The sequence below is a fragment of the Leptinotarsa decemlineata genome, unplaced genomic scaffold, assembly GCF_025532065.1.
Source record: "Leptinotarsa decemlineata unplaced genomic scaffold, Ldec_3_MD MMD2_tig00000035_RagTag_RagTag, whole genome shotgun sequence".
In the NCBI taxonomy this organism is placed as follows: domain Eukaryota; kingdom Metazoa; phylum Arthropoda; class Insecta; order Coleoptera; family Chrysomelidae; genus Leptinotarsa; species Leptinotarsa decemlineata.
Genome location: NW_027412540.1, coordinates 20,844,014 through 20,869,176, shown reverse-complemented (window position 1 = coordinate 20,869,176; position 25,163 = coordinate 20,844,014). Strand labels below are relative to the sequence as shown.

The 25,163-nt window shown below is 34.9% G+C and overlaps 2 protein-coding genes and 1 non-coding gene across 3 annotated transcripts in view; 1 reads left to right on the top strand and 2 right to left on the bottom strand.

The window, feature by feature from the left end:
- The first annotated feature begins 754 nt into the window (after window positions 1-754).
- On the top strand, window positions 755-826 carry TRNAD-GUC (transfer RNA aspartic acid (anticodon GUC)). The gene has a single exon. It is a non-coding gene; the product is annotated as a tRNA-Asp (tRNA).
- A 4,309-nt stretch (window positions 827-5,135) lies between these two features.
- LOC111506581 (uncharacterized) lies at window positions 5,136-12,862 on the bottom strand. Its single transcript, XM_074172010.1, has 6 exons — window positions 12,452-12,862; window positions 12,184-12,395; window positions 11,342-11,516; window positions 9,738-9,821; window positions 9,280-9,685; window positions 5,136-8,531 (listed from the first exon to the last, which is right to left on the bottom strand). The coding sequence occupies exons 1-6, from the start codon at window positions 12,467-12,469 to the stop codon at window positions 7,699-7,701; spliced, it is 1,728 nt and encodes a 575-aa protein (XP_074028111.1). The 5' UTR covers window positions 12,470-12,862; the 3' UTR covers window positions 5,136-7,698.
- Window positions 12,863-15,521: 2,659 nt separating this feature from the next.
- The window catches only part of LOC111509384 (uncharacterized), a 39,986-nt gene continuing 30,344 nt past the window's right edge, over window positions 15,522-25,163 (bottom strand). The window contains 3 exon segments of the mRNA XM_074172008.1: window positions 15,522-16,431; window positions 20,052-20,773; window positions 20,776-20,908. Coding sequence (XP_074028109.1) covers window positions 16,069-16,431; window positions 20,052-20,773; window positions 20,776-20,908 — 1,218 coding nt within the window. The 3' untranslated portion in view covers window positions 15,522-16,068.

The window sequence follows — 25,163 nt, the reverse complement described above, 5'->3', positions numbered from 1 at the left end:
TTTTAAAACAGAACAGAACAGATATATGTACACAACATAAATACTGTATCTCAAAACGCGTTTTGTTAAGCAAGTTACTATCATCACGAAATACTGCAACTAAATCTTACAACCAATTCAGTACTTTTATTAACTTATCTGGGCAAAATATCACCTTCGACAATGAGGGTAATCAAATTAAGGTACATAATCAGATGAATTTTACACTTTGAACTATTGTGGACTGTTAGGTTACGCATGCGCTTTTATAATATAAATCGTGTTGACAGATAATGCAACAGATTAGTAAGTTTACGGTAAATTTTTCAAAACTAATTTTTTAGCAATTGCCGTTTTATTGTTTTCCAAAACTGAAATTATGTTTAAAATCATCAAGTTCAATACACTGGTGATCCACCAGATCACAATTTAAAAATGTAACCTTTTCTGATAATATATTGAAGTCGGAACTGATACTTTAATAGACGTTTCAAATTTGCTGCATCATTTGAGTTTTCGTCAAATAACCGTAACAATTCAATAATACAAACGGTGAAAAGCTTGTATAATGTAGTTTCCTCTTGTCTGGAGTATGATTTTATCTAATATGCATTGTTCAACTATTTTTTATGCACTTGTGATGCACTGTTTGGAACCTTTGGTGTGGTAATGAATATTATATAGGAGTTTCTTATTTAAAAAAAATATTTGAGATCCACAACTATATACTTGGTAATGCATACTATATATTAATTTCTCAAAATCCTCTTCATCATCCTCGGTAGTATAGTGGTCAGTATCCCCGCCTGTCACGCGGGAGACCGGGGTTCGATTCCCCGCCGTGGAGAATTTTTTTTTGTGGAATTATTTTCATCAAGGATAATATGTCGTGTGCACAAAATTTAATCGCGTAAGTTCGGCAAATCTATATTTTTTTAATAACTTCACTAGGCATCTAACTTTAGTGTGTACAATTATCGGAACCGTAGATCAAAACCACATCTAAATGTAATAGAACATCAACTTGGAAATTTCAGATGAAATGTTATAGGTACAGAATTAATATTTCATAAAAATAAAAACAACAATAAAAATTAATTGGCGCTCCGGAGCGACTTCATTGATTCCAGTGGCAAATTTGCTTTTTCAGCTGCAGGAAAAAATGTAGGTGTAGGTGTCTCCATAGGCTCCAATAGATTCAATGCATCGCCAGAACACTTCGTGACACGACTATCGTCAAACTTAAACCAGCCCGTTTCGTCTTTGACCAAGGCGTGATAATGACCAAATTCAACGCCAGAACCACAGTAAACAATGACTGCATGACTGCTAGTTTGAAATGTTCATCTATTTCGAACCTTCCAAAGAGTTTCTTGCTTCCGTCAGAGGTTGAGTCTTGTTTGAAGATCATCAGTGTTATTATTAGATTGACTGGTGCCTCAGCTATACTTGTTTTTCCTTATAACAGTCAGTTAGTTTGGCGCATATTTGGCAATACAGTCGATCATCACCTGTTTAAAATTCTATTTTCAGATGATTTGACAATAAGCTTCACACGGACTGGTTATTAGTCATATTAGGAAAAGCTAGATGAAGTTCCAAAGTATTTTACCTCAAATTATTTGCACTAATTTTTAAAATTACTGTATTGCACGCATTTTGATGGATTAGACTTGGTAGACGAGGGATATATATCGAGATTATTTTCGTAAGTTATATCTCGAGTGTATATACCACTTTAACAGGCTGAAATATGTGCGAATCCATAATTTTCGAAATTTTGCTAAGCAAATTTACGAAAGCATAAAGGGGTCACAAGTGATTTTGAAAATAAACTTAAATTGCGAGGCCAAAGTTGGAAATTTATAAAATTTCGAATTCAACCCCGGAATTTAATAAAATTACTAGGAATTTATAAAAATCAGTAATACTCTAAAAGCTTCATATTTTTAAAAAATGCCAAAATTGAAGTCGGAATTCAACAAAATTATTTTCAATAAATTACGACTTCTATTTTGGAATATTGCCTGGCTTCAACTCGGAATTTTATTAAATTCAGACTTTAAACTCGAAATTTAGTGAATTTCATGTTCAAAAACTGTGGAACCCCTCCACGCCTTCCTAGAAATAACTTGATACAATCTCTCGACCGTCGCGTCGGCCTCAGAATTTTCTCCTAAATTTTTGTATATGAGCATTTGCTTAAAAGCAATATTTTTAATACTATGGAATTGAAAGTATTTTGATCGATTGATCTTTATTTATTTATATATTGGTGATACAAACAAAAAAATCCACTATACAGTATCCACATAATTGAATTAATATTAAATTAAAAGTAATTTGCTGTACAAGGGAAATATTTTGAGATTATTTCTAGAAAGAGGAAACAATATGAACTCAAATTTTTCAAAATGTATGTTCATTTTTTCATTTTATTTGCTTGAACAAGTCTATAACATTTAGTTGCTGTAAAACCCTGTTAACCCTGCCTAGCCTTCAAGTGTTTCATCGTTTCTAATCATTGTGGAAAATATTCGCTAATATACTGTATTTCATTTTAGGGTGATAAAAGAAAGCACATACGTCAATAATAAAATAGGCGATAAAACACATACTTTGTGAAGAATTGAAAAACGAAGACTAAACAGGTACTGAAAGTACTGTTCAGTATCATCTGGCCCTTCCACTTGTAATGAAACTATCAAAACTATTATAATGTATTTGTTGAATCTGATTGCCATTTAACCATTTGAAGATACTCATTATTTTCTTCAGTGCATCCATAATTCCAATGGAACTGGCAGATAATAAATTCTTTATTGACCTACTGTAATGGCATTATCTATATGTAATTTATATAATGGTATAGCTCATACAAACATGAAGCTATATAGCTCAACAAGCTATACTATACAGCTTCATCAATACAAGTTTTTTTTCTTGTGCTGTATTGACGGCATTATGAGTTTGTTCATTTTGCGAACACATTTTTCTGAGGTGCTACATGTCTCACTAAAATAGTGCAGCCTTATGAAAGAAAAACTTGGTCAGTTCATTGCCTGGCCAGCGCTGAAATGACTAGCATACTGATGATAACCATTCATCATATCTCATCAAATTCTTTTCATGCAGTGGCAAAAATGCACAGGCAATCTGCCTCTCAAATATTTTCTGGACTCTTATCTTTTTGCTAGCTACTTTCTATTGTTGCATTTCCAGGGCTGAGCCATTGCCAATTCATATATAATCATTTCCATTGCGCATGACATGTTATGCAGTTCTGACCGCAGCTGCAGGTGTTTAAAACTTTCTTAACAACTGCATATCCCTCATAAATCGGTTCTAGTTTTGACCTCTGAGGAACATCATATATTTTTTCTATCACTCTAATGGCGAAAACAATGGTAAAACATATCCTGTTAACCCTACAGTATTAATTTTTTCAAAAACTCATTTAAGAGTTCTATTGAATTTTGAAATTGTTTACTATATCCAAAGCTACTTACACTGTGATAGATAAAATAAATGTTGATCTGCCATGTCTGAAATATTTTATTGAGACAGAAGTTGAACACTCACATGTACTTCCGAATCCTTTCTGATGTTTCGGCACAATCATGTCGCTGGAATTGCAAAGGTTGTTTCTCAAAAGCTTGGAACACTGTTCCGAACCAGAAAACGGTACACACCTCAGCATTTTTTGATGCTTTATAAACCTCAGATCAGATCTTCTATGGAGTATTATTCTCATGTATAGCGCTTACCCTGAAGCTGCTGGATTCCATCCAGAAAAGAGCCACTCGCCTGATTGGATTTAAGTGACTTGGCACATTTGATTCCACCAAGAGCGGTACATAACAGAAATTCGCGACGGACTGTGGCTGCTCATCGTTTTGAAGTTCAACTCAATACACCTCGAACTTCACTGTTCAAGAACTCTTTCATTTAAACAACTGAGGTCATGTGGAATAAACTTTCTGAGAACGTTTTTGAAATGGATTTAATCTCCATTGGATTTGAATCGCTACTTTCGCACAGGCACCGCTCATAGAGCGCCTTAAGCATTTTCCTGCAGTGCTTGTGTTTTATCCCTAAAAAATTTAACAGGGCAGAACTTGTTTTAAACTTTACTCATTTATAACTGAGATCCTCTGGAGGCCTACACACTTCCAATATAATGTATATTGAGATTCGGATATTTCTTTCTTCGTGTGATTTTTTGAAATAGAGAAATTGCAAGTCAAAATTGCACATTGATGCAAACATTTCTTCATATTTACAGAAATACCTTTTGAAAATACAAAAATAGATTGTTTGAAGGTTCAACTTGAACTGATCTCTTATTCTGTGTACACAGGGTTATAATGAGAAACAGGCTCCTCAAAATTATTCAATATTTTATTTACACCTCAAATAATAAACATTATTTTGTATAATCTTGATCCATTCATAACACTGACTTATAGAATTCTATCTAAATGAATGAGATTGTAATAGCAAATTACTGCAAATTTCAAATAAATCTATCATATTCAGAAATTGAAAGCACTTCCTCATAGGTGAGAATATTTTTAAATTATGTGTGATAATATAGGTACATCATGGAAATGTCTATGATTTGATAATATTATTTCCAATTTGAATTCTGTATAGATAGAATCAAGATTCATTAAGATGAACTAACCATTTATGTTTGTATGCTGCTAACAATGTTTCCGATTGAATGTTAGGAATTAGGACTTCCATTGTCATATGGATATTAACATTTCACTTATTTTTATAACATTCTTGTAAACCACATCAATAGATCACAATTAATTCATTTTCTTTATGAAATAGTTTATTTTTATTTATATCGTCCTAAAACGACGAAACTGCAGTAACGTTAGTTACAAATAAAAGTGATAAAAAACATAGAGTTTCGTCCTTACTGCAGTTTCGTCCTAAAAGGAACGTTAGTTACAAATAAAAGTGGTAAAAAACATAGAAAGTTTCAATTCTCTTTTCTACATTATGATTTCCTAACACGTAGTACCGGCTACAGCCATCAATTTATTAACTCAGTACTTTTGTTTTAGTGTTTTTTTCAAAAGATTCATTTTACTCGAGATATTTCAAAAAATTAGCATCATATTTCAAGTAACTTATTTCAAAATTTTTTTATTCTAGTATTTTTAATTATTTTTTCCTTTATCTTCTCTTGGGTTTCAAATCTGCTAACATTTTCAGACAATGAGTCTGAACCCCTAACAGTCATTCAACTATACAAAAGGTATTCCTGAGATGGAATTGAAGTTCTGTGATTCATCTTTTATGTTCATAATAATTGTAATTGGATACTTTTTAGGTATATCTTGGTTAAAGTATCCATCATCACTGAATAAATACAAATAGAAAAAGGCTGGCATCAAAATATTCAGGTATTTCAACAAAATTCACATATGTGATCTGTGGTTCCTATTGAAATTCTGATACCACTAAAAACAAATCACTAGGATACATACATCGATTCTAAAAATAAATATTTGGTCCTTGGCTAATTCTCAATGTAGAGTTAATGTAAATTGACCAAGGGGATTTTGTCAGCTGGTGCATCAATTTCAGAATTGTTCTCAATTTATTACATGAAAATTGAAATATGAGATATTTCCAAGAGGGTCTTTGAATTTCCCGACAGAATGAAATAGTAAACAGCAACAAACAACTGGAGAATTTAGCATATCACAAAATCCATGAAATATGATTGTCGTTTTCGGATGAATAATTGATTGATATGGAGAAACTATACAAATGTGGGGCAGACTGATTCAATCTGAAAAAATGAAGATTATGAATATTTACTGATTTCAATAGAACATCTTCTTGAATAAAGGGTTTCTATTTTCCCCCTATAGGTAACTATGAAGGCGACAGTTCAAACTCCTGATTATCTATAATCACATCCAACTGTCTATTAGGCATATTCGACAATTCAAATTGTCGATTATGTATTATCGACACTTATTATCTATAATATTATTATTATTATAATCACATCCAACTGTCTATTAGGCATATTCGACAATTCAAATTGTCGATTATGTATTATCGACACTTTAAACTGTCGATCAAAACTAATAGACAGTTCAACTCTTGATTGAGGCTAATAGACAGTTCAACTCTTGACTAAGGATAATCGATAGTTTGAACTTTCAGTTAAGGCTAATCGATAGTTCAAGCAGAGGAATAATGCTGATCGACAGGTCAAATTGTTGATTATCACAATGGACAATTTTAACTGTCACACCTTCGTGGATAACTGCCAATTGCTAGAAACATTTGACATTGTAGAAACTGCCTTACTGACCAATTACCCAAATTCAAGTTAGCTCGAATTTGCGTAAAATAAACCAAAATTAGACTGGGTGGCATGAATTAGAATTGAATAGATCAATAAAAGAATATCAGTGCAATAACTTTCAATCCCCAAGGACAATGTTAAATCTCTTATACACAAATCACAGTTCTTGCTAGGTTTATAATTCTTCACCCCAATTAAAAATTTCTAACTTCAGCTAATACTTTCTTTTTGATTAAATTCACATAGGATATATAAAATGTTTTCAGACTATTACCCTAATCAATGTATCGAAATTCGGAAAATCACGTCTCAATAGTTTTATTTACATTATATAAGGTCACTACAACCCACGGGTCTTTCACACAACGCATTTGACACACAAACTGGGTTTTTGAAAGTAGCTATTAGGAAGGAGTAGCAGAAAATAATTCAGAACTGATATAGGTAGATTTTCAGTTACCAAGATCATTACATAATGGTACTTCAGTAAAACATGTGTTGAGACTCTTGGGTTCCAATATTACATTATTTTATGGTAATACATATTTCTAAGAAAAATACAATTTTCTGATTTTTGTTTGTTGACTAAAGGAATGAACTTAGATATGATTCAACTAAGTTTGTAGCCTGGAAGACTGTGAAAAAGTCTAATTACATATTTGCCTGAAAAAAGTAACAATAAAAATGATAATTGTTACTTTTTGATACAACAGCACATAAAACCTAATCAACCTAATGAGTAATAATGATAACCTGTGGAAATAATTGATTAGAAATGTTTCATAACTGTATCTATTTTGATTTATGAAAACGGTTCTCTAGTTTTCAACTTCATTCAATATAAGATGACCAAAGTCACAAATAAAGAGAACAAAATAAGGGCTAGTAAGGCGTGGTCGAATGAAACCTTAAGTATCAAACTTTCTTGTGCTACTGCGGCAGACATCATCAGTGATATGTGTACTTCAGGTTCCTAGCAGCCCATAATTTGTTCTCTTCGTTCAATATTTCTACAATATTTTAATAAATGAAGCACGAAGATTGCAATTGAAAGACTAGTAGAAAATGTCGAACTCAATGGGAACTTAAAAAGAGGTATGAACAATAATTGAGTCTGTGCAGGATTTTTCATAAATGAAGGAAGTGAGATATATTGGCTTTGCGAGTATAATAGTATATTTCTCCCAGAAACAGTAAAATGACATTAATATCATTATTTTTATTAAAATTATCACGTACTGAAAACAATTCAGAAATACTTCCTCCTCAAAAATATGTAAAAAACGATCTTCTACCTTTGGTATACAGGAGTGGTATAAAAATGATATAATATTGATTCATGTAAAATGTTGCTAGAAAAATCTGGCTTTTCAGTTCTATATATCTGTCTCACTACAAGGCTCTACTTTGCTACCGCTCTTTTCTTCATCTCTGATATTCTGATATTTCATCTTGCCTATCTCAACAGTTTTCAAAAACTCACTCTCCCCGAATAAAAATCTTTTTACATTTTCCTCCATTTCAGCATACTTAACCTTATCAGTCTTCAATCCCTTTTTAGTTCCCAGAAGCTCCGACCTAGAATTGTCAGAGCTGCTTATGTCATCTTCCAAGTTATTCTGAATCCATTCAGCCACTCTTTGTTGATTCTGAGCTGAAGTGTCACTCGCCATGGAATTGAACTTTTCGCTACTATTTTCTGTATTTGAGCTTTCTTCTTTTTGTGCTGCAACTTTGTGGCTTCTTGTATAGAGAATGGGTGCTACATTATTGTGAGCGTTATCAAGTAAAATATTTTTTGTGCCAGTTTGGACACGCATTGAGCAATACCTAGGACCTTTTGGTGAAGTTGTTTTGGCACTGACTTTGTCTTCATTTTTCTCAGAATCAGCTTTTTCCAAATTCAATTCGATTTCATGATTAGGATCTATTTTGTCACATAAACGGTGTGTATTGTTTTTCTTGACCAGTGTTTCACTACTTTTAGAGAAAATATTTGGGATGCCATCAGTTTTAGGTGATGATCTGTTAGAATCTGTTAAGCTGGAATTTTTTGAACTCATTTTGGACTTATCTAATAAAAAGTTGTTCGGCTGTACTTTAACGATGTTGTAGGAGGTTTGGGTAGCAGTTGTTTCTAAACTTTCTAGGGGGTAAATAGGGACAACTCTATTGGTTTTGGAATCGGTATTCCTTACTATTTGGACACCTGAAAAAGATATTCCTGATTTAATAATGATTTTTACAGACTGAGGCTTACATTGAGAAGGATAAAACAACATCCTGAGATATGAAACATAAAGCTCATGAAATGGTGACAGAATTCATGGATTCATCATGTTCTAAAAACATGCTGTAAACAACTAGTTCTGTGAGAGCCAAAAAGATAATTTTTTGAGCCTAATGAGTGCAAGTTCAAATTTTCCAAAAAGTTAGGGATTTGAGAGTCGGCGATGAAGGTTTATAGGAACCTTGAATGAGCCTAAAATTTTTAATATATTTTTTTCTCGCCTATAGTTGAAGAATATTTTAGTTCAGTTTTTATCGCATGTGTCTGAGGTAACTATCCAAATATTCAATTCAAATGATGGTCAAAAAAATGTTTTTTTCTGTGAAGAAGAATGAAGAGCAAAAACTTCTGGAATGGAGTACAAAAATAAATATAAAAATTCAAAGTGGGTTTGCTAGACTAACAAGGGTAGTAAGTTATGATAAATCATTATTGTTAACTCACCAGTTGAAATATCTGATAATTCTTCTTCACTAGAAAACTGCCTATGCGAATTTGGAGGCATTATGTTGCCAAGAACTTAATAACCATAAAAATTATTTTGGTAAATGTTAAAACATTACATGTAATGAGTAGAAATGTCCAATAGTACTAAAATTTGTATTTTCAGATCTGAACATAAACCTATGAAGCTGACACAACAATCAAACCAATGGAAAACACTTACTAGCAGCACTAGCAAACACATTATCATTACACTTCAAACACAGCATCTCTTTGTAGTCCCCTGTTTGTGTCCCTACTGTGTGGTGTGTATTATCATAAACTATCCTCAAACTCTTTGCACAGGTACACGTATCACAGTGTTTCATATTGACTCTTTCCCTTTGCCTTTCCTCTAGTACTTTGGCCATAATAGCTGCCGAAACTATATCAACGGGGGCTGATTCAACATCTTCTTCTGTTTTCCTTTCAGGTTTGGGAGATTTTGGCACCGAATAAACCATCGCTGTAGGCGGGAAGGTTGGTATTGGCACTTTGATATTCTTCATCTCTGGAACTGATCTACGTTCTTCAGGTTTTTTCTTCGTAGTCATGAAGTTGGAAACTTGAGACTGCACTTCAGGAGGTAACTAAAAATTGAAAAATCTATAAACCGAACCTCATGTAATGAACATAGATTACCCTATCATATCTTTGAGCAACAAAGTTACTTTGTTTGCATTGTAAAAATTGTATAGCTAGGGTAACATCATTTTTGTACCTTTCCTGAAAAAAAAAAAATGAAATATTTTTAAAAAAACTAATAGAGTAATTTTTTAGTAATAGTTATATAATGAAGAATGAGTGATCCCAAGTGATTGTAGTGAACTTTACATCTTTACTTTTTTATACCATTCAACTTGAACAAGGTTGCAAACCCTCTTTTTGCTAAAAGTATTAAAGTATAGTCAAGAAAAACTTCTGCAGTCTTCATTTACGAAAACATTGATTGCGCTGATATTCAAATATGCTGAGATAATTAATAACAACATTATGAGCATAATAGTAAACTTATTAACCTTTCCTAAATCATCAGAAATACTAACAATAGTAAGCTTCATCTAACTCCATAACTGACAAATCCTCCATATTCTGCAAAGGCTTGCAAAAGCTATAAATCGGTATTGAACAAAAGTCACTTTTTGTGGAGGCAAATCAGATTTTTTTTAGCCTTTTTTGGGTATTTCCACCTTCCACAAAGTTCTTTATTTAAATTTTCATATTTCCAGAGTGTGTATGGTGAAAATAACCAAAAAGGTCGACAAAAAACTAAAAATCGGTGATTTGCTCATGGAAATATTAGTTATGCCTTAAACTAGCCATTATCGTTTAGGGATTCAATTAATTTCAGGTCTATCTCAGGCTATTGAAAGTAGCTGAAAAATTATTTAAACAGGTAATGGCTATTCAGAGTGATCATAAGATATTAAGACTAACTTCAGCTTTGAGAAAGTCTACTAACCATGCCATTTTTTTTTTTTAAATATCATGTAATCTGAACAGATTTTAGAAAAGGATGTTTCGAATTGGTTCAAATTCTATGAGATAGAGATAGAGAAGAGTTTGTTAAACTAGAAGAAAAACTATGACAGAGTTGCGATATCTTTTTCAAAATTTCATATTGGGTCCTAACCGTTTCTAACATATCTGAACAACTCAGTTACTATTTTATTTGAAAGAAGTTTCACTATTTTTGCAGATGATAGCACCTTTCCCTGTAATATTCAAGAGACTAACTTCAAGGACTTAGATTTATTAAAAAGTGCAATTCTATGTAAGTGTCAACACTGTAATTCAATGTAGTTGTTTCGGATAGCCTCTTCTTTCAATTTGGAGTATGAAATACACTGTGTTGGTTTTAAAAAAGGAAGCTGTATTTGTCTCACGCAAAGCTGGACTATGAGAAAATATTTATACAGATGAATTTTCAAAAGACAAGGAATTTTAACGAGAGAGGTCTCTGAAAATTCCAAACTCTCACACATGGTTAAAAACAAATAAAAATTTAATTTTTCCTGCACCAAAATGAATTTGGGTAGATGTCACATCATATAAAGTATTTAGATAACTTCTCAAATAGGTTTAACTGAAAAAATTACAATTTCTCCATGAAATTCTGCTGTGATATAATTTATACAAAAGTCTTCAGATATTACCTGAGAAACAGTAGCTCAAAGGAATAATATGAAATCCATCCACTCTCCAAATCAATACTTCAATACTGAGAATGTATAAAATATACTTACATTGTCTTCAGTCAATTTTTTAATAGCATAGTTTGCTTCAGCTAATTTGTGTGATAAAGTGGCCACGTCCTTTGTTAGGGTAGTCTTTTCAGTTTCACACACATCAACCAATTTCAACAGTTTATCTTCTAAACCCTGATTTACCCTTTGAACCCTTCTATGTGCTTCATATAACCTAAAAATGATTATAACCTGATCAAGTTATGAAGTCATCAGTTGTCCAGTTCATTTCAGTAGGTCTTCAATCCAGAAACACCAATAGCGGTGTATAAACTGAATCAATATTGGGAAAGAAAGGTTTTGGCTTTCTACTTCTGTTTATACAAAAAAGTGTGGGAATCTTGCAAAGGAATAAAATCAAATAATTTCAAAATAAACTCTTTATAAGATGTGTAGATTATGCAAAGAGGTAACTTTCAGACACAAACTGGAAGAAAAAAACCCTCTAGAAAAAACTACTTTCATGTAACCATTAAATTTCAGGAAAGAAAAAAATACTTTCAAAACAATTTTTTTATATAAACATTGAATTGCATGAAAAAAAAAATTTGAAACAACTACTTTTATATAAACATTAAATTATACAAAAAACACTTTCTTATTCAGTCATTGAGGATGACAGTGTGCCATGCAAGTAAATATAAAACATTCAAAATTATCAACTTAATGAATTATCAATACATTTTCATTTTTATATAAGGTGTACAGTAACATTAATATTCAGTATGTCACTGCAGCAGTCACAGTTTCAACTGTCGATTATAGGACTACTTAACGCCTGTTCAATACTAAAAGATAAAATTATTCTATATCCTTACTTATATAATCTTCAATATACCCACCTTTTGTACTTATCCTGCCAAGTTATTAATTCTTCTCTCACTGCAACTAGTTCACCATTTGGAAATTTATTAGCTTCATTTAAAAAATTGGTTTCCATCGATACAATATGGTTTTCCTTTTCAAATAAACGTTGTTTAAGGTTTTCAATTTCTACATGTAGCTGGACATCATGGTCAGTGGATATGCATCTTTTGCACGTACAGCCACAATCCTAGATGGAAAATATGGATGGTTACACTTTTCAATTTGAAGTGTTTTTTTACATACCTTGCATTTATTGGCCATTACTAGAGACGAAATTAAATGAAGTAATACTCCTTCTGGAAGCACTAGGTCATATTAAACCAACCTCTGGTGTTGAGAAAATTGCGACAATCTAGTTTCACAGATGAATTAAAAGTTATCTTTTTATGTACTTACGTGGTTAAATACAGAAACAGAAGTAATATGTAAATAGTTCAGTATTTATTTTTTTATTAGACTGTGAGACGTGTCTTTTAATAATGAGAAATCATATCAACTTTTTGATTCAACCTTGCAAAAGCAAATTAAAAACTACTAAAAACACGACAACACGACAGACATTGACATTTATGACGACTTGGGAATTTCCTTTTCCTGTTGGGAATTTCTGTTTACACACATACTTTTTTCCAGGTTTTACTTTCTCCTTTTCGATTAATCTATAGCGTAGGCAACTTCTAACCTAGAAATTCGTATTGCTTGTTGTCTATATCATTGAGGTAGAAGATCAACAGGGTTAGGCGAATTAGGAAATGTCAAAGAGTTTGGATGACATATTTGTGATGTCATTGGAAGGAAGTAGCGCAAAATTTGAACACATATTAACGAATGTATTTGATTGGAATCGAAAAGATGGAAATTAATGAGATGATTAAGACTACTAAGTGGTTTCATTTTGTGGAACATTTTGTCTGTATGAATATCGTTGGACGGGTTTGATACTTCATCAATATGATCTGGGGCAACGGTCGGAAACAGGCGGACCGCGAAAAGTTGAACATCGGACCGCCAAATATTGTAATGTGTTATATACCAAGTATGATAATTAACACATAGATAAGGTATACTATACCTTAATCAATTGAAGTAATAGATGTTTTCAAGTCACATAGATTTCAACTAAGTATGTACCTACTTATTTTATTTCAAGTTGCTTAGTCAATGTGTTTTACAAGTACCTACAACTGATATGGTTTTATTAGTTTCTCATCTACCCTGTGTGTATATGTGTTTGTGCGCGCTTGCCACGATTTTGTTTTGTTGAAACAAGCGCGAGCGAGTATCAAAATCAGCGATGCGGGCGTGTGGGCGGGGGAAGCAGCCTGTCAGTCGTAGAGCGCAAACCGCGGAGCAACCATTCGTTTTGTGATTTTTCGCGTTTTTATAATATTTTCGTACCTAAGCTAACATGGATTCTAAAAAGCGTGAAGTGGACAGTGGCAATAGGGGGTTTCTGGCAGAATGGACTGAACAATATTGTTTTACGCTGCCCAATAGGCCTCAAGCGGTTCCAGTGTGCCTTATATGCAATGAAACTGTCGCTATTGTTAAGAGTGGTAATTTGAAGCGACACTACGAAACAACTCATCAGCAATTTCACAAAAACTTTCCTCTTGGCAGTAAGGCTCGTAAAGAAAAACTTCATGCATATCTCGGTTCTCACAAAAAATAGCAGAAAATTACTAGTTCGTTGCATAAGCGAACAATAAAAATCCACAGATCAGCGCTACGTGTGTGCTGGATGCTTAATGAACAGTAGAAACTCTATTTTCAGCCACTTTTTACAAAAAAGAAGTCGCTGCATTTCAAAGTATCCCATTTTCAGCGAGAAGTAATACACGAAAAACGAAAATTTTTGCTGATGATATTAAAAACAATCTTCTTGAACTTCTGTAAAAGGCACCTTGCTACGCCATAGCACTTGATGAATCATGAGACATTGTTGATAATGAACTAATGCCTATTTTCGTAAGATTTCTTGATATTGAGTGTCAGATTAAAAGACACACTTCGGTGTAATTTCTCACATCAATTTTAGGTCTTGATTTGAAACCAAAACAATACATAGGCAGCACTTAATTTTTATCAATAGTATTTTTCTGGACCTCGTCAAAATTTTCCCACAGTTACCGGACCCCACTTAAAACTACTTGCCGAACCCTGGTCTGTACGAGAGTTTGAAATATCCCTGGTAGTCATCGGTTTTCAGAAGAATTAAATAGAAATCTTTATGGAGTGCAGTTTATTCCAAATGATTCATCAGCCCCTCAGGAGTCGTTTTTGCATTCCGTGATCGGTTTATTATGGTAGCTAGATTAATATTTAGCATGATCGAATACGTTGTGAGCTCTATCTGAATTGAATTTGGTTTTAATTTCGGTACTTCTACGAGTGAGCCTTCGAAAGCTGCTGATGTTGTGAATGAAGCTGGTACCTCTATTCCTTAGAGAAAAACAGTTTATAGGACCGCTGTGAATCTAATTATAATAAATGCTTTTACTGAAAGGTTACTCATTACAAGAGATACTAACATAATCTAACAAATGGCAGAATTCAACATCTGCACATAATGAATCAGGGCAGACATTGCTCTTTCATCCAATCATCTAGGTAGTTTTGACTGTGGAGTTGGGTTTCGGTTGGTTTGGTAGATCTCTCTGAAATAAGCTGTAGATACCACCTGAAAACTTCAGCACAAAGTGTCTATGTCATAATTTTTGTTGTCGTTTGGTCCAAGTGTGTTATGGATTGTCATAATAATTCGAAAGAGTAGAATGTGAAAAATTCTGACATACATTCGAAAATTCTGAGATTATTCATGAGAGTCACTTTCATCTCAATAATATGGAATGTATTTCACCACGCATTTACTTTCAGGTAGTTTCCTCTTCAGGTAGGATCAGCAGTGCATAATGATCGTTATGAGTTGGCAATTCATAGGTTAAAATCCCATTGTCTTGCTTTCGAGAGGTTCTTTAGCGGAGGCGACTTCTCCAACTAGTGCTGACCGAGTATAGGTTCTACCGAGTGGTTTTCCTGATAGAGCCACAGCCGACTTTAGAGGACGGGTTTGGGCTGTTCCTCCCGGGTGAAGGTGAAGTTTTTTATCTCCTCTTTCTTCTTCTTTCGGATATTCGTCTCAACCGGAGCAGAGAACTTCATGAAGAACATTAACTCACTTTGATTGCAGTGTTTCAAAGACCATACATGGGTTTGTTAACCTCCAAAATAGCTCATTCTCATCGAGGTATCTCCTAGATTATTAGAAAGTTCACAACAATAGAGCAAAAATATTGGATGGAAACTACATATATCATCTTTTGAATCATTTTATTTTTCAACACAACAAGATCTTTTATAATAAAAATTGGAATATGTAAATATTTATTACTATATGAATATTGATAATGGATTACTTATTTTATAAAAATCAATATTTCTATAATTATATGCAGTAAGAAGGTCTTTGGTTGTGCTGTAAGGAAAATGACATTTTTATATTGCAAATGTCGATAATTGCTATCGGATAATTCAGATCACAAATCATTTAGTCTATCTTATTCTAATTCTTCTTTCTCCTTGAAAATCAATTCGTATATAACTACAAAATAGATATATTTTGGAATGTCAAAACTACTTTCACTAATTTGTAATACTGAATAAACTGTATATGAGTTTGTACTATTATACAAAGGGTTTTTGAATTCCTCAAAAACATTTTTAAATCTATAGATAAGAAATTAAATTGAAAATGGAATGAAAAACAGCCACCATCCTATCATCTTTGGCATGGAATGAAATGTGGTTAATATTTGGTATTGCTATAAGGTGAAATGTACTTTCTTTGGACTTTTGAACCATCAAGATTTTGGCCTGGGTACGTTTTCTACGAACTGACCAATAAAATTTCCTCTCGGTTCATAGTTGGCCACCACATATGTCTGACCTCGTTTATTTTTTGCAAAACCGATCCCCAGTTCTTTAGTGTTTTTCCAAATAACTTGAGAGAAGTGTAGAGACTGCTGATTGACTTTCTCGATGCCAAAAACGTGTTGTTTCACTTCATCATACCACTCTTTCACTGCATCTCGTGCTGTTGGGGTGTGACTGAAATCTGAAGAGTAGACGGAGAAGATATTTTCTCCGTAAGGACAATTGGCACGGTGTTGAAGACTTGAAGTCTTAGCGCAAGTATCCGCCCATTCTTGGGCATACTTGCAAATCTGGAACAAAAATGTAAACTTTAAAGAGAGATTTTTGATACAGAGGTTGAAATAAATAAAACTACACGTTGAAGTGGACGCAGACAGATCGTTACGGTATAAATTATAACCCTACCAACTATAACGATAGAGATCAAAAGGTAATAGCCAAGCATTGCTTAGAGATCACCTAGGAGAAAATAGAATAAGCTCTTAGTGCACCAATACGAATTCAAAGGCGTTTATTCACTCTTCGAAGCTTGATACAAAACAGTTATGGGACTATAATAGGGATAAACTACGATGTCTAACAGTACTTTTTAGAGGTCACTGTCATTCGAATCATCATATGCAGAGACTCGAACTGTCGGAAGACAGTGTGTGTCGCCTCTGTTTGGAAAATGATGAACCAGCAGAGCACATACTTTGTACCTGCCCCACTGAGGACCGACTCAAGTTTCGACGGAGCCGTACTGTTATCACCTGACCTGAAAGACCACTCACCATACAAACTAATCGGCTTCGTAAGCTGGGTTTATTTGGTCGAGTGTGAATATGTGCGGGCCACAATAAACCCTTGCGGGTTACGGTGGAGGGTCGAATAGACCCAACACTTTGGACCTAACCTAACCTAACCAATACGAAATTCTTCTTTTCAGTGTGGCGAGATTGTTGGAAGCCTTGGAGAAGATTATTGTAAAAAAAGACAACTTGTGACATCAGCAGTAGAAGTAGTCGAAGTTGCAGATAAAAAACACCCATTGCGTGATCAAAGCATGATTACCACGAACACTTGCATCTATTGGATAAAATAAACAATCCTCCTTACGCTGGCCAATCAGATTTATCTGCAATCAGCTGGCGGAATTCATTGTTACAGTGTCGGAGTGGTCAGTTACGTGTTAACGCCTGTGGTGTGTACATATACGGTATTTCAAAATTTAAAATTTTCAAAATGTCAGGTACTGATACGGCTGAAGAAACTGCTGAATTGTGGCCCTACACTCCATCTGTACCCATCCTGTACCCAGCCGCATATTATTTAAAAAAATTTGGTCGTTTCTTGGTGATACTCTCTACACGCAGCCTTGCCTGGGAGATCACATGCAATATAGATTAGGTTAGATTGTCGGGGAGCTAGACCACGGTCTGATTCACTGCAACATTTTCAGATCTATTGTGATGCTCCTTGGTTGTTAGAGCTCATTGTCTAGCTTGATCTCTCCATAGCCTTGACACTGACCCTTTTATATAGCTGGCAGCCCCTGGTTTATCTTCCCCGCATCTTGCGTGTCTTAGTCTTGCTATCGCTTCGCACTCACAGAGCACATGCGGGCGGTTCCTTTCTGTTCTTGACAGAACCTGCATTGGGTTTTTTCTGTCAGACCCATGTTGCTCATATGTTTCCTGAGTCGGCTATGCCCCGTTAGTAGACCTTACAACCTTACGGTTGTGGTTTAGCAGGTCTTCCGTGAATCTGGGCGATGGTTTCTTTATGAACTCTTTCGCCTGCCTCATTCCTGGGAGCTTATTCCACCAATCTATCGATTTGGCTTGCACCCATGAATTTATGGATGTCTTTATACATGCTTTCTCTACCCCGCAGAAGGGTTCTGGGCCGATCATAGCCTTGGATTCGCCTTCACGTGCTAGAACATCGGCCTCCTCATTGCCCTTGTGACCCTAAAGTCCGGGTACCCAAGCTAGAGTGACCCTATTTTGGTTACTTAGCTCCTTGAGTGTTCTCAGACCGCTTCCCACCAGTCTTAAAAATACTTGAAATGAGCTGAGCGCCTTAATTGCCGCCTGGCTGTCGGAGAAAATGGCAATGGTTTTATTTGTGACCTTCTGCCTGTTAATTTCTCTTATACAGTGTTCGATAGCCGCTACTTCTGCCTGGAACACAGTTGCATTATGTCCAAGGCTGAGTGCGATTCTCATCTTTGCTCTGCCTCCATATATACCGGCTCCCACTCTTTCTTGGGTCTTTGAGTCATTTGTTTATCAAGTTTCTTCCGCTTTTTTCGGTGGGCTGTTTCGCTAGCCTCTCTACTTGATATGATGATTTTGAAATCTTTTTGAAAGTTGTACTGTGGAACTGTGTTATCCACGGGCCTTCCTAGTATTGGATCTACCTTCAGTTCATTGTACAGTTTCAAGTTTTCTGCACCGTGTGACTGGCTGATTGGGGTTTGCCCCTGCATTAGCCTCTGTGTCACCAGTTGACCTTCTCATTGTATGTAGATGTGCAATGGTGAAAGTCCGAGTAGGACCTCAATTGCTGCAGTTGGGGTCGTTTTCATGGCTACCGCGACACTGATACGGCTGAAGAAACTGCTAATTTGTGTCCCTACACTCCACCTAAATTTTTTCTATACCGCAGCGGCATATTATTCAAAATTCATATTATTCAAAAATTGGTCGTTCCTTAGTGATACCATGTACACGTAGCCTTTTCTGAGAGATCACATGCATTATGCATGATAATGTTTTGGAGCACTCTGTTGCTTCGTTGGACAGAGTATGGGGTTTTGCAAGCTATAAATGCTGTGCTTATATTTGAAATTTTTCCAGTAGAATGAAAAACGGTGGGACCGGTCTTTATAAAAAAGACAAAATAGATCAGGAAAAACGAATAAGCCCTATCGTCACAAAAAGTTGCTGAATGTTTCGCGAGAGCTTTTAGAAAAATGTTATTGACCAGAGTAAAGATTGAACTAGTCCTTCTGAAGATGCAGGGACGAAATAATTAGTTTATGGTTGTATATGTGTAAGTGTGTGTATATGATTGCAAGATTTTTTATTGGCTCACAAATGTTTTCAATCTTACCAACAGGTTACTCTACTCAATAATCATCGAAATCATTCGTTTCCATACTGACAGTACCAAAAGATCTATCAAAATGACTTATATAAGGTGTGATGTGCTAATGAAAACGAAATTTATCTTAATTTCGATGAAAGTCTCCAATATCAATTTTCGATGTATTGATTAGTGTAAATGACACCGAGAAACGTCTAAATTGGTAGCAAATTGCCAAAAACGACTCTCCTCAATAGAAAGACTTTACCAATTGTCTGGTCTGGATTCTTGGCCATACTGGCCTGGAAGGCCTTGCGACAGAGGGTGCTGCAAACAGCTTTATCGGACTAGAACCTGTCTTAGGCTTTGATAAACAACATTGGACACCTGGATGGCAAAAAGATTTATGGACTTCTGGCAAAATTCTCTAAGATTGGCTCACTCCAATACGTTCATTTACTTTTCGAAGCTTGAAACCAAACAGTTGTTGGACCACCGATGAAGTACGATATCTTACAGGCCTTCATACAATTCACCGCCCTCTGTATCATCACATTCAGAGACTCGGACTGTCGGAAGACAGTGTGTGTCACCTCTGTTTCGAAAATGATGAAACAGCAGACCACATTCTTTGTGCCTGCGGACCAAATGAGGTTTTCAGAATTTGAAAGAGGCGCATTCATACCATCTGACCTGAAAGACCACTCACCATATAAACTGATCGGCTTCGTTAAGAAGCTGGGTTTATTTGGTCTAATGTGAATAGGTGTGGGCCAAAATAAACCCACTTCTGGCCTAACCTTACCTAACTTAGTTCAAATAACAATATCATACAAACCTTTTCACTCAACCGCAAATCAGGCACCCCATGTCGTCTTCTATATTCGTTATGGACCTTCAGAGCATCTAAACAAAATTGGTTGAAATTCCCAGCAGCAATAGAAGAAGATTTGGTAGGTTCAAAAACAGTTTTATTTTCGATCTTCCTTTGCGCCATCATATCACCATAGAAAGCAGGTTTCACAGGTGGTACGTTTTCTACGTAATGTCCCACAAAATTTCCAGCTGGGGAATAGTTGGCGACTACGTAGATGCTATTCTGAGAATTTTTCGCAACTCCTACTCCCAAAAACTCGCTAGATTTCCAAATGACTTGGGAAAAATGCCCAGATTTCAGGCTACAGGGCTCCTTACCAAAGGGGTGGTGCACTACTTCCTCATACCAAGTATCAACCGGAGTATGACCGTTCACTGTGAAATTTGGATCAGAGGAATATAAGCAATAAATGTTTTCTCCATAGTTACTTCCAGGACGGTGTTCGAGAATGTTTCTTTGTGCTAAATGCTTGGCCCATTCTTCGCTGTACTTACACAACTTTTTGTCGAGCTTAAGAGGAGGTACTCCGTGTCTTTGTCTGTAGATGTTGTGCGCGTCAAGAAAGTCTTCTTCGAAATTGCCTTCGGTGATATTTTGTGTGCTCTTGTGACTCAATTTTGAAGTGCTGAGTGACAGATGTGACATGTTACTTGACAGATCAATATGGTTATTGTTCGCTCGGAAGCCCCTGGAGGGGGCACATTTTCAGTGAAGAAGCCTATAATATTCCCTGGAGGAGAGTAGTTGGCTACAACCACTATTTTGCCGCCTGATTTTGCGTAAGCCACACCAATCTCTTTGGATTCTTTCCATACTACCTGAAAAAAAGAGAAAGGGTTCAAGAAGTAGAAGAAACCTTGGATTTTATATTACGTATAGCGGGAAACTGCCAATACATCACTAATTCGATTGGTGGTAGGTATACGCGAAAGTAAGATAGAAAAAAAACTCGTCACACATGCTATATTTTATAGCAACAATAATATGTCTCATGATATATTCGAAAATAATTCAATTCAATTGATATGGTCATGTGTTATCAAATACAGAAACTAACATATCAAAAGACCTCTTCTCATATATCGCCATAAAAAAGTTTGTTTTTACAACTTTCGAGTTGATTATAATCTTTATATACATTTCGAAGACAATCTTCAAGATTATTGAATGCTCATCAAAAGTATGAAACAAAAAACAAGAACAAATCTCGTATATATTTTTTTGCATAATTTATCTAAAACATAGGTCTCAAATATTCATTCTACTGTGTCGTATTATGTACTGATCGATAGAAAACTTTGTACTCTATAGATTGATGCTGCCGAAACAGCTCCAAAATATAACCAGGTATTTGTCAATGAATACATTGTTCGACGTAGATTTGCGAAATTTCGATTCAGAGATTTTAGCTTCGAAGATGATTACCAAAGTGGTCAAGATACAGTAATCTAGGACGAGAATTTGAGGACTCTATGGAGACTGACCCATCACAAATGGTTCTTGAGATGGCGGAAGAACTCGGCATCAGCTTCCATGCGGTTTTTGATGGTTTATAATGTAATGAAAATATCAAAAAGCTTAAAAAGTGGGTGCTACATGATTTGAACGATCAACAATCAACAGAAATTGTCTGTTCTTTGCTTTTGTGCAACCAGAAGACGTTCAGGACAGTGATTGGACACAAATGAGTCACCCAGGCACTTCCCAAAGGCGAAAACTCACCCAAAAAATTCATGGTTACTATACAGTGTGTCCAAGATAAGGATCCTAAGCATGGGAATCTCAGTACCTGTTGGAGATACAGCTTAGGTTAAACTAGAAAAAAGTTGTGTTCTTTAAAGCTTATTTACATGCCGTTTAGAAACTTGAAGAATTTTCATGGCCTGCTGAGATATTTGGGAAAAACGAGAATTTGACAATATCAATTTTATTTTTTTCTGACTTTATTTGAAAAGATATCAAAAAACGAATAACACTTTTTCATTGGCACTTTTAAGGTACTACACGATGGTATTTTTAGATTTTATATCCGACGTTTCGTTTTCAAGAAACCATCATCAACTTAATTTTTTTATATGACCCGAAACGAAAGTACACCCTGTATCTGATTCCATTTTTTATTACGAATTCAACGATGTATCACATGCCATTGTTTTCTTTTTAGTTTGAAGGAAAATTACATTTTTTCTATTTTTAAAAAAATCTTCAAGTAGGCGTTGCAAACAAATGCTTTGACGTAAATACCTGTCACCGAGCCTGTCAAATATTATTTAATTACACGATAAAATAGTAATTGTCGTTGTTGTTAGCCTGTTTGTCGAGTTGTTGTTTTTAGAGTTATTGTTACTGTTGTCGTTATTATTGTTTATTGTTGAATAGATAATATTGTGTTATTATCGTCGAATATGCCGGGTGAGCATTATAGCCATGAAGAAAAGTTTGACATGCTAACGTGCTACATTTTGTGCCACAAAAATACTGTAAATACAGCAGCAATGTATCTTAATACATATCCAGAAAGAAAGCAGCCATGTAAGTCCATTTTCTTAGAGCTGGCTCGAAATTTAAAAGAATATGGTTCATTTAAAAAGCCTGTTCTATCTCGAAAAAAGGAATCTTCAGAAGAAGCCCAAAATAATGTTTTACAAGCAGTTGTTGAGAACCCTGAAATATCAACTAGGCAAATCGAAAATAATGTAGGAGTAGCCAAATCCACAGCTCAATTTATTTTGCGTAAAAACAGATATCACCCCTATAAATTTAGGATTTTCCAAGGACTTAAACCAGGGGATTTCGAACGGCGCCGAAATTTTTGCGAATGGTATACACGCGCGTGTGAAGAAAATTATAATTTCCCTTCAAAAATAATATGGTCCGACGAAAGTATGGTCACTAATAATGGTATCTTCAACCGCCGCAATACGCATTACTGGGCTCAGCAAAATCCGCGTGTTAAGAAAATATCAAGACATCAAGAACGTTTTGGGTTTAAAATGTGGTGTGCAATTTTAGGAACTAAAATGCTAGGTCCGTTTTTTTACTATAATTCTTTGACCGCCGAACGATACCATCATTTATTGCAAAACTATGTAGAAGACTGTTTAGATAATTTACCTCTGGCACAGGTCAATAACTGTTGGTTTCAACAAGACGGTGCTCCTGCACATAATTCTAGACAAGTTCGAGAGTATCTTTCGCAGCGATTTCCTGGAAGGTGGATTGGAACCTTTAGTGAAGTGTCTTGGCCAGCGCGATCCCCTGACTTAACTCCTCTGGACTTCTTCATGTGGGGTTTTGTTAAAAACCGGGTTTACCAACATTCTTTTGAAACTGAACAGCAGTTACGAGAATGTGTAACTGTCGCATTTAACAGTATTACACCAGAGATGTTACGTGATGTTTTAAGTTCTACAGTTAGAAGATCATATTTGTTTGGAAAATAACGGGAACCTGTTTGAACACCTCCTTTGAATTAAATAAAAAATGCGTTAATTTCTTTGTTGTTTTCATTACTTTAAAAAAATTATTATTAACCTACTTAAAAATACATTTTAAAAATAGAAAAAATGCAATTTTCCCTTGAACTAAAAAGAAAACAATGGCATGTGTTACATCGTTGAATTCGTAATAAAAAATGGAATCAGATACAGGGTGTACATTTTTTTCGGGCTATTTAAAAAAATAAAGTTGATGATGGATTTTTGAAAACGAAACGTCGGATATAAAAACTAAAAATAGTGCCTTGAAAGTGCCAATGAAAAAGTGTTATTCGTTTTTTGATATCTTTTCAAATAAAGTCAGAAAAAAATAAAATTGATATTGTCAAATTCTCGTTTTTCCCAAATATCTCAGCAAGCCATGAAAATTCTTCAAGTTTCTAAACGGCATGTAAATAAGCTTTAAAGAACACAACTTTTTCCTAATTTAACCTAAGCTGTATCTCCAACAGGTACTGAGATGCCCATGCTTAGGATCCTTATCTTGGACACACTGTATAATGGTCAGCGGCTGGTGCAACTGAGCCAAACCATATTGTGAGGAAAGCCAACACTGGTCAACCCTTCGCCAACCCACTACCATCTTTTCAAGCACAGATCAACTTAAACTAATTTGACGTCTAAAACTCAAATCATTTTTTGAGTCTTAACAATCGTGGATAGATAGATATTATACATACTGACATTCAGAAGGAATTAGATATAATTGTTCATTATTTATGAACTTGATGGAATGCAGTATGTTGAATATGGAGGCCATCCTTTCAACCGTTATCTGGTTACCTATTTTGTCCTTCAAGGGTCCAATCTTGGCCCCCTTTTGTTTATAACTTTTGTACTGTATTCTGAATATCTTTTGTTTACAGAGGTTCTGAAGTTATCCAGGTCAATAACTGACTTGAATGATGAGCTGCGAGCCCCAAAGTTCTGTTGCTCCAGAAATTGTTCCAAACTCAATATTTCTACATGTGATGTGATGTCATTCACTCGAAAACGTAACCCGATATCTTTTTATTGCCCAATAAATAACAGTAAGTTTACTTCCAATAAACACATCAACAAAGGTGTTACTGATTCGATGAGATTACTTGGTTACTGTGTGCAAAACTGGTCAAGTTTTTTTGGCAGATACAGTTCAAAAATACTATGTCGTATAATTATTACAAGAAAACTGGAATTTAGAACGCCTATTTTGTCACCAAAATGTAATTGACAGTATAGAGATTGTTCAGAGGAAATGTTCAATGTACTTCTTTTTCAAATGTCACGGATACTATCCCTAAAGAGGGACATGCTTCTTTCGAACTCTTTCAACTTCAAGTTGATGCATGAAGGGCGTAACTTCACCGTTCTTATAACTATTTATAAGTTGTTGACTGGACAGCTTGAATTCCTCCGTCTGTCTGTCTGTTTAAAATCTGTTTTTCCGTTAACCAGCTGTCTCACCCCTACGAACGACAACCCTCAGACGTCGAAACTTGTGCGAGCTAAGGATTAACGAGGTCTTACCTTTTAACGTGTGATTTCTAACACGGGTTGGACGATAGCAAGTGAAGATCGATCGTTCAGACTAGGG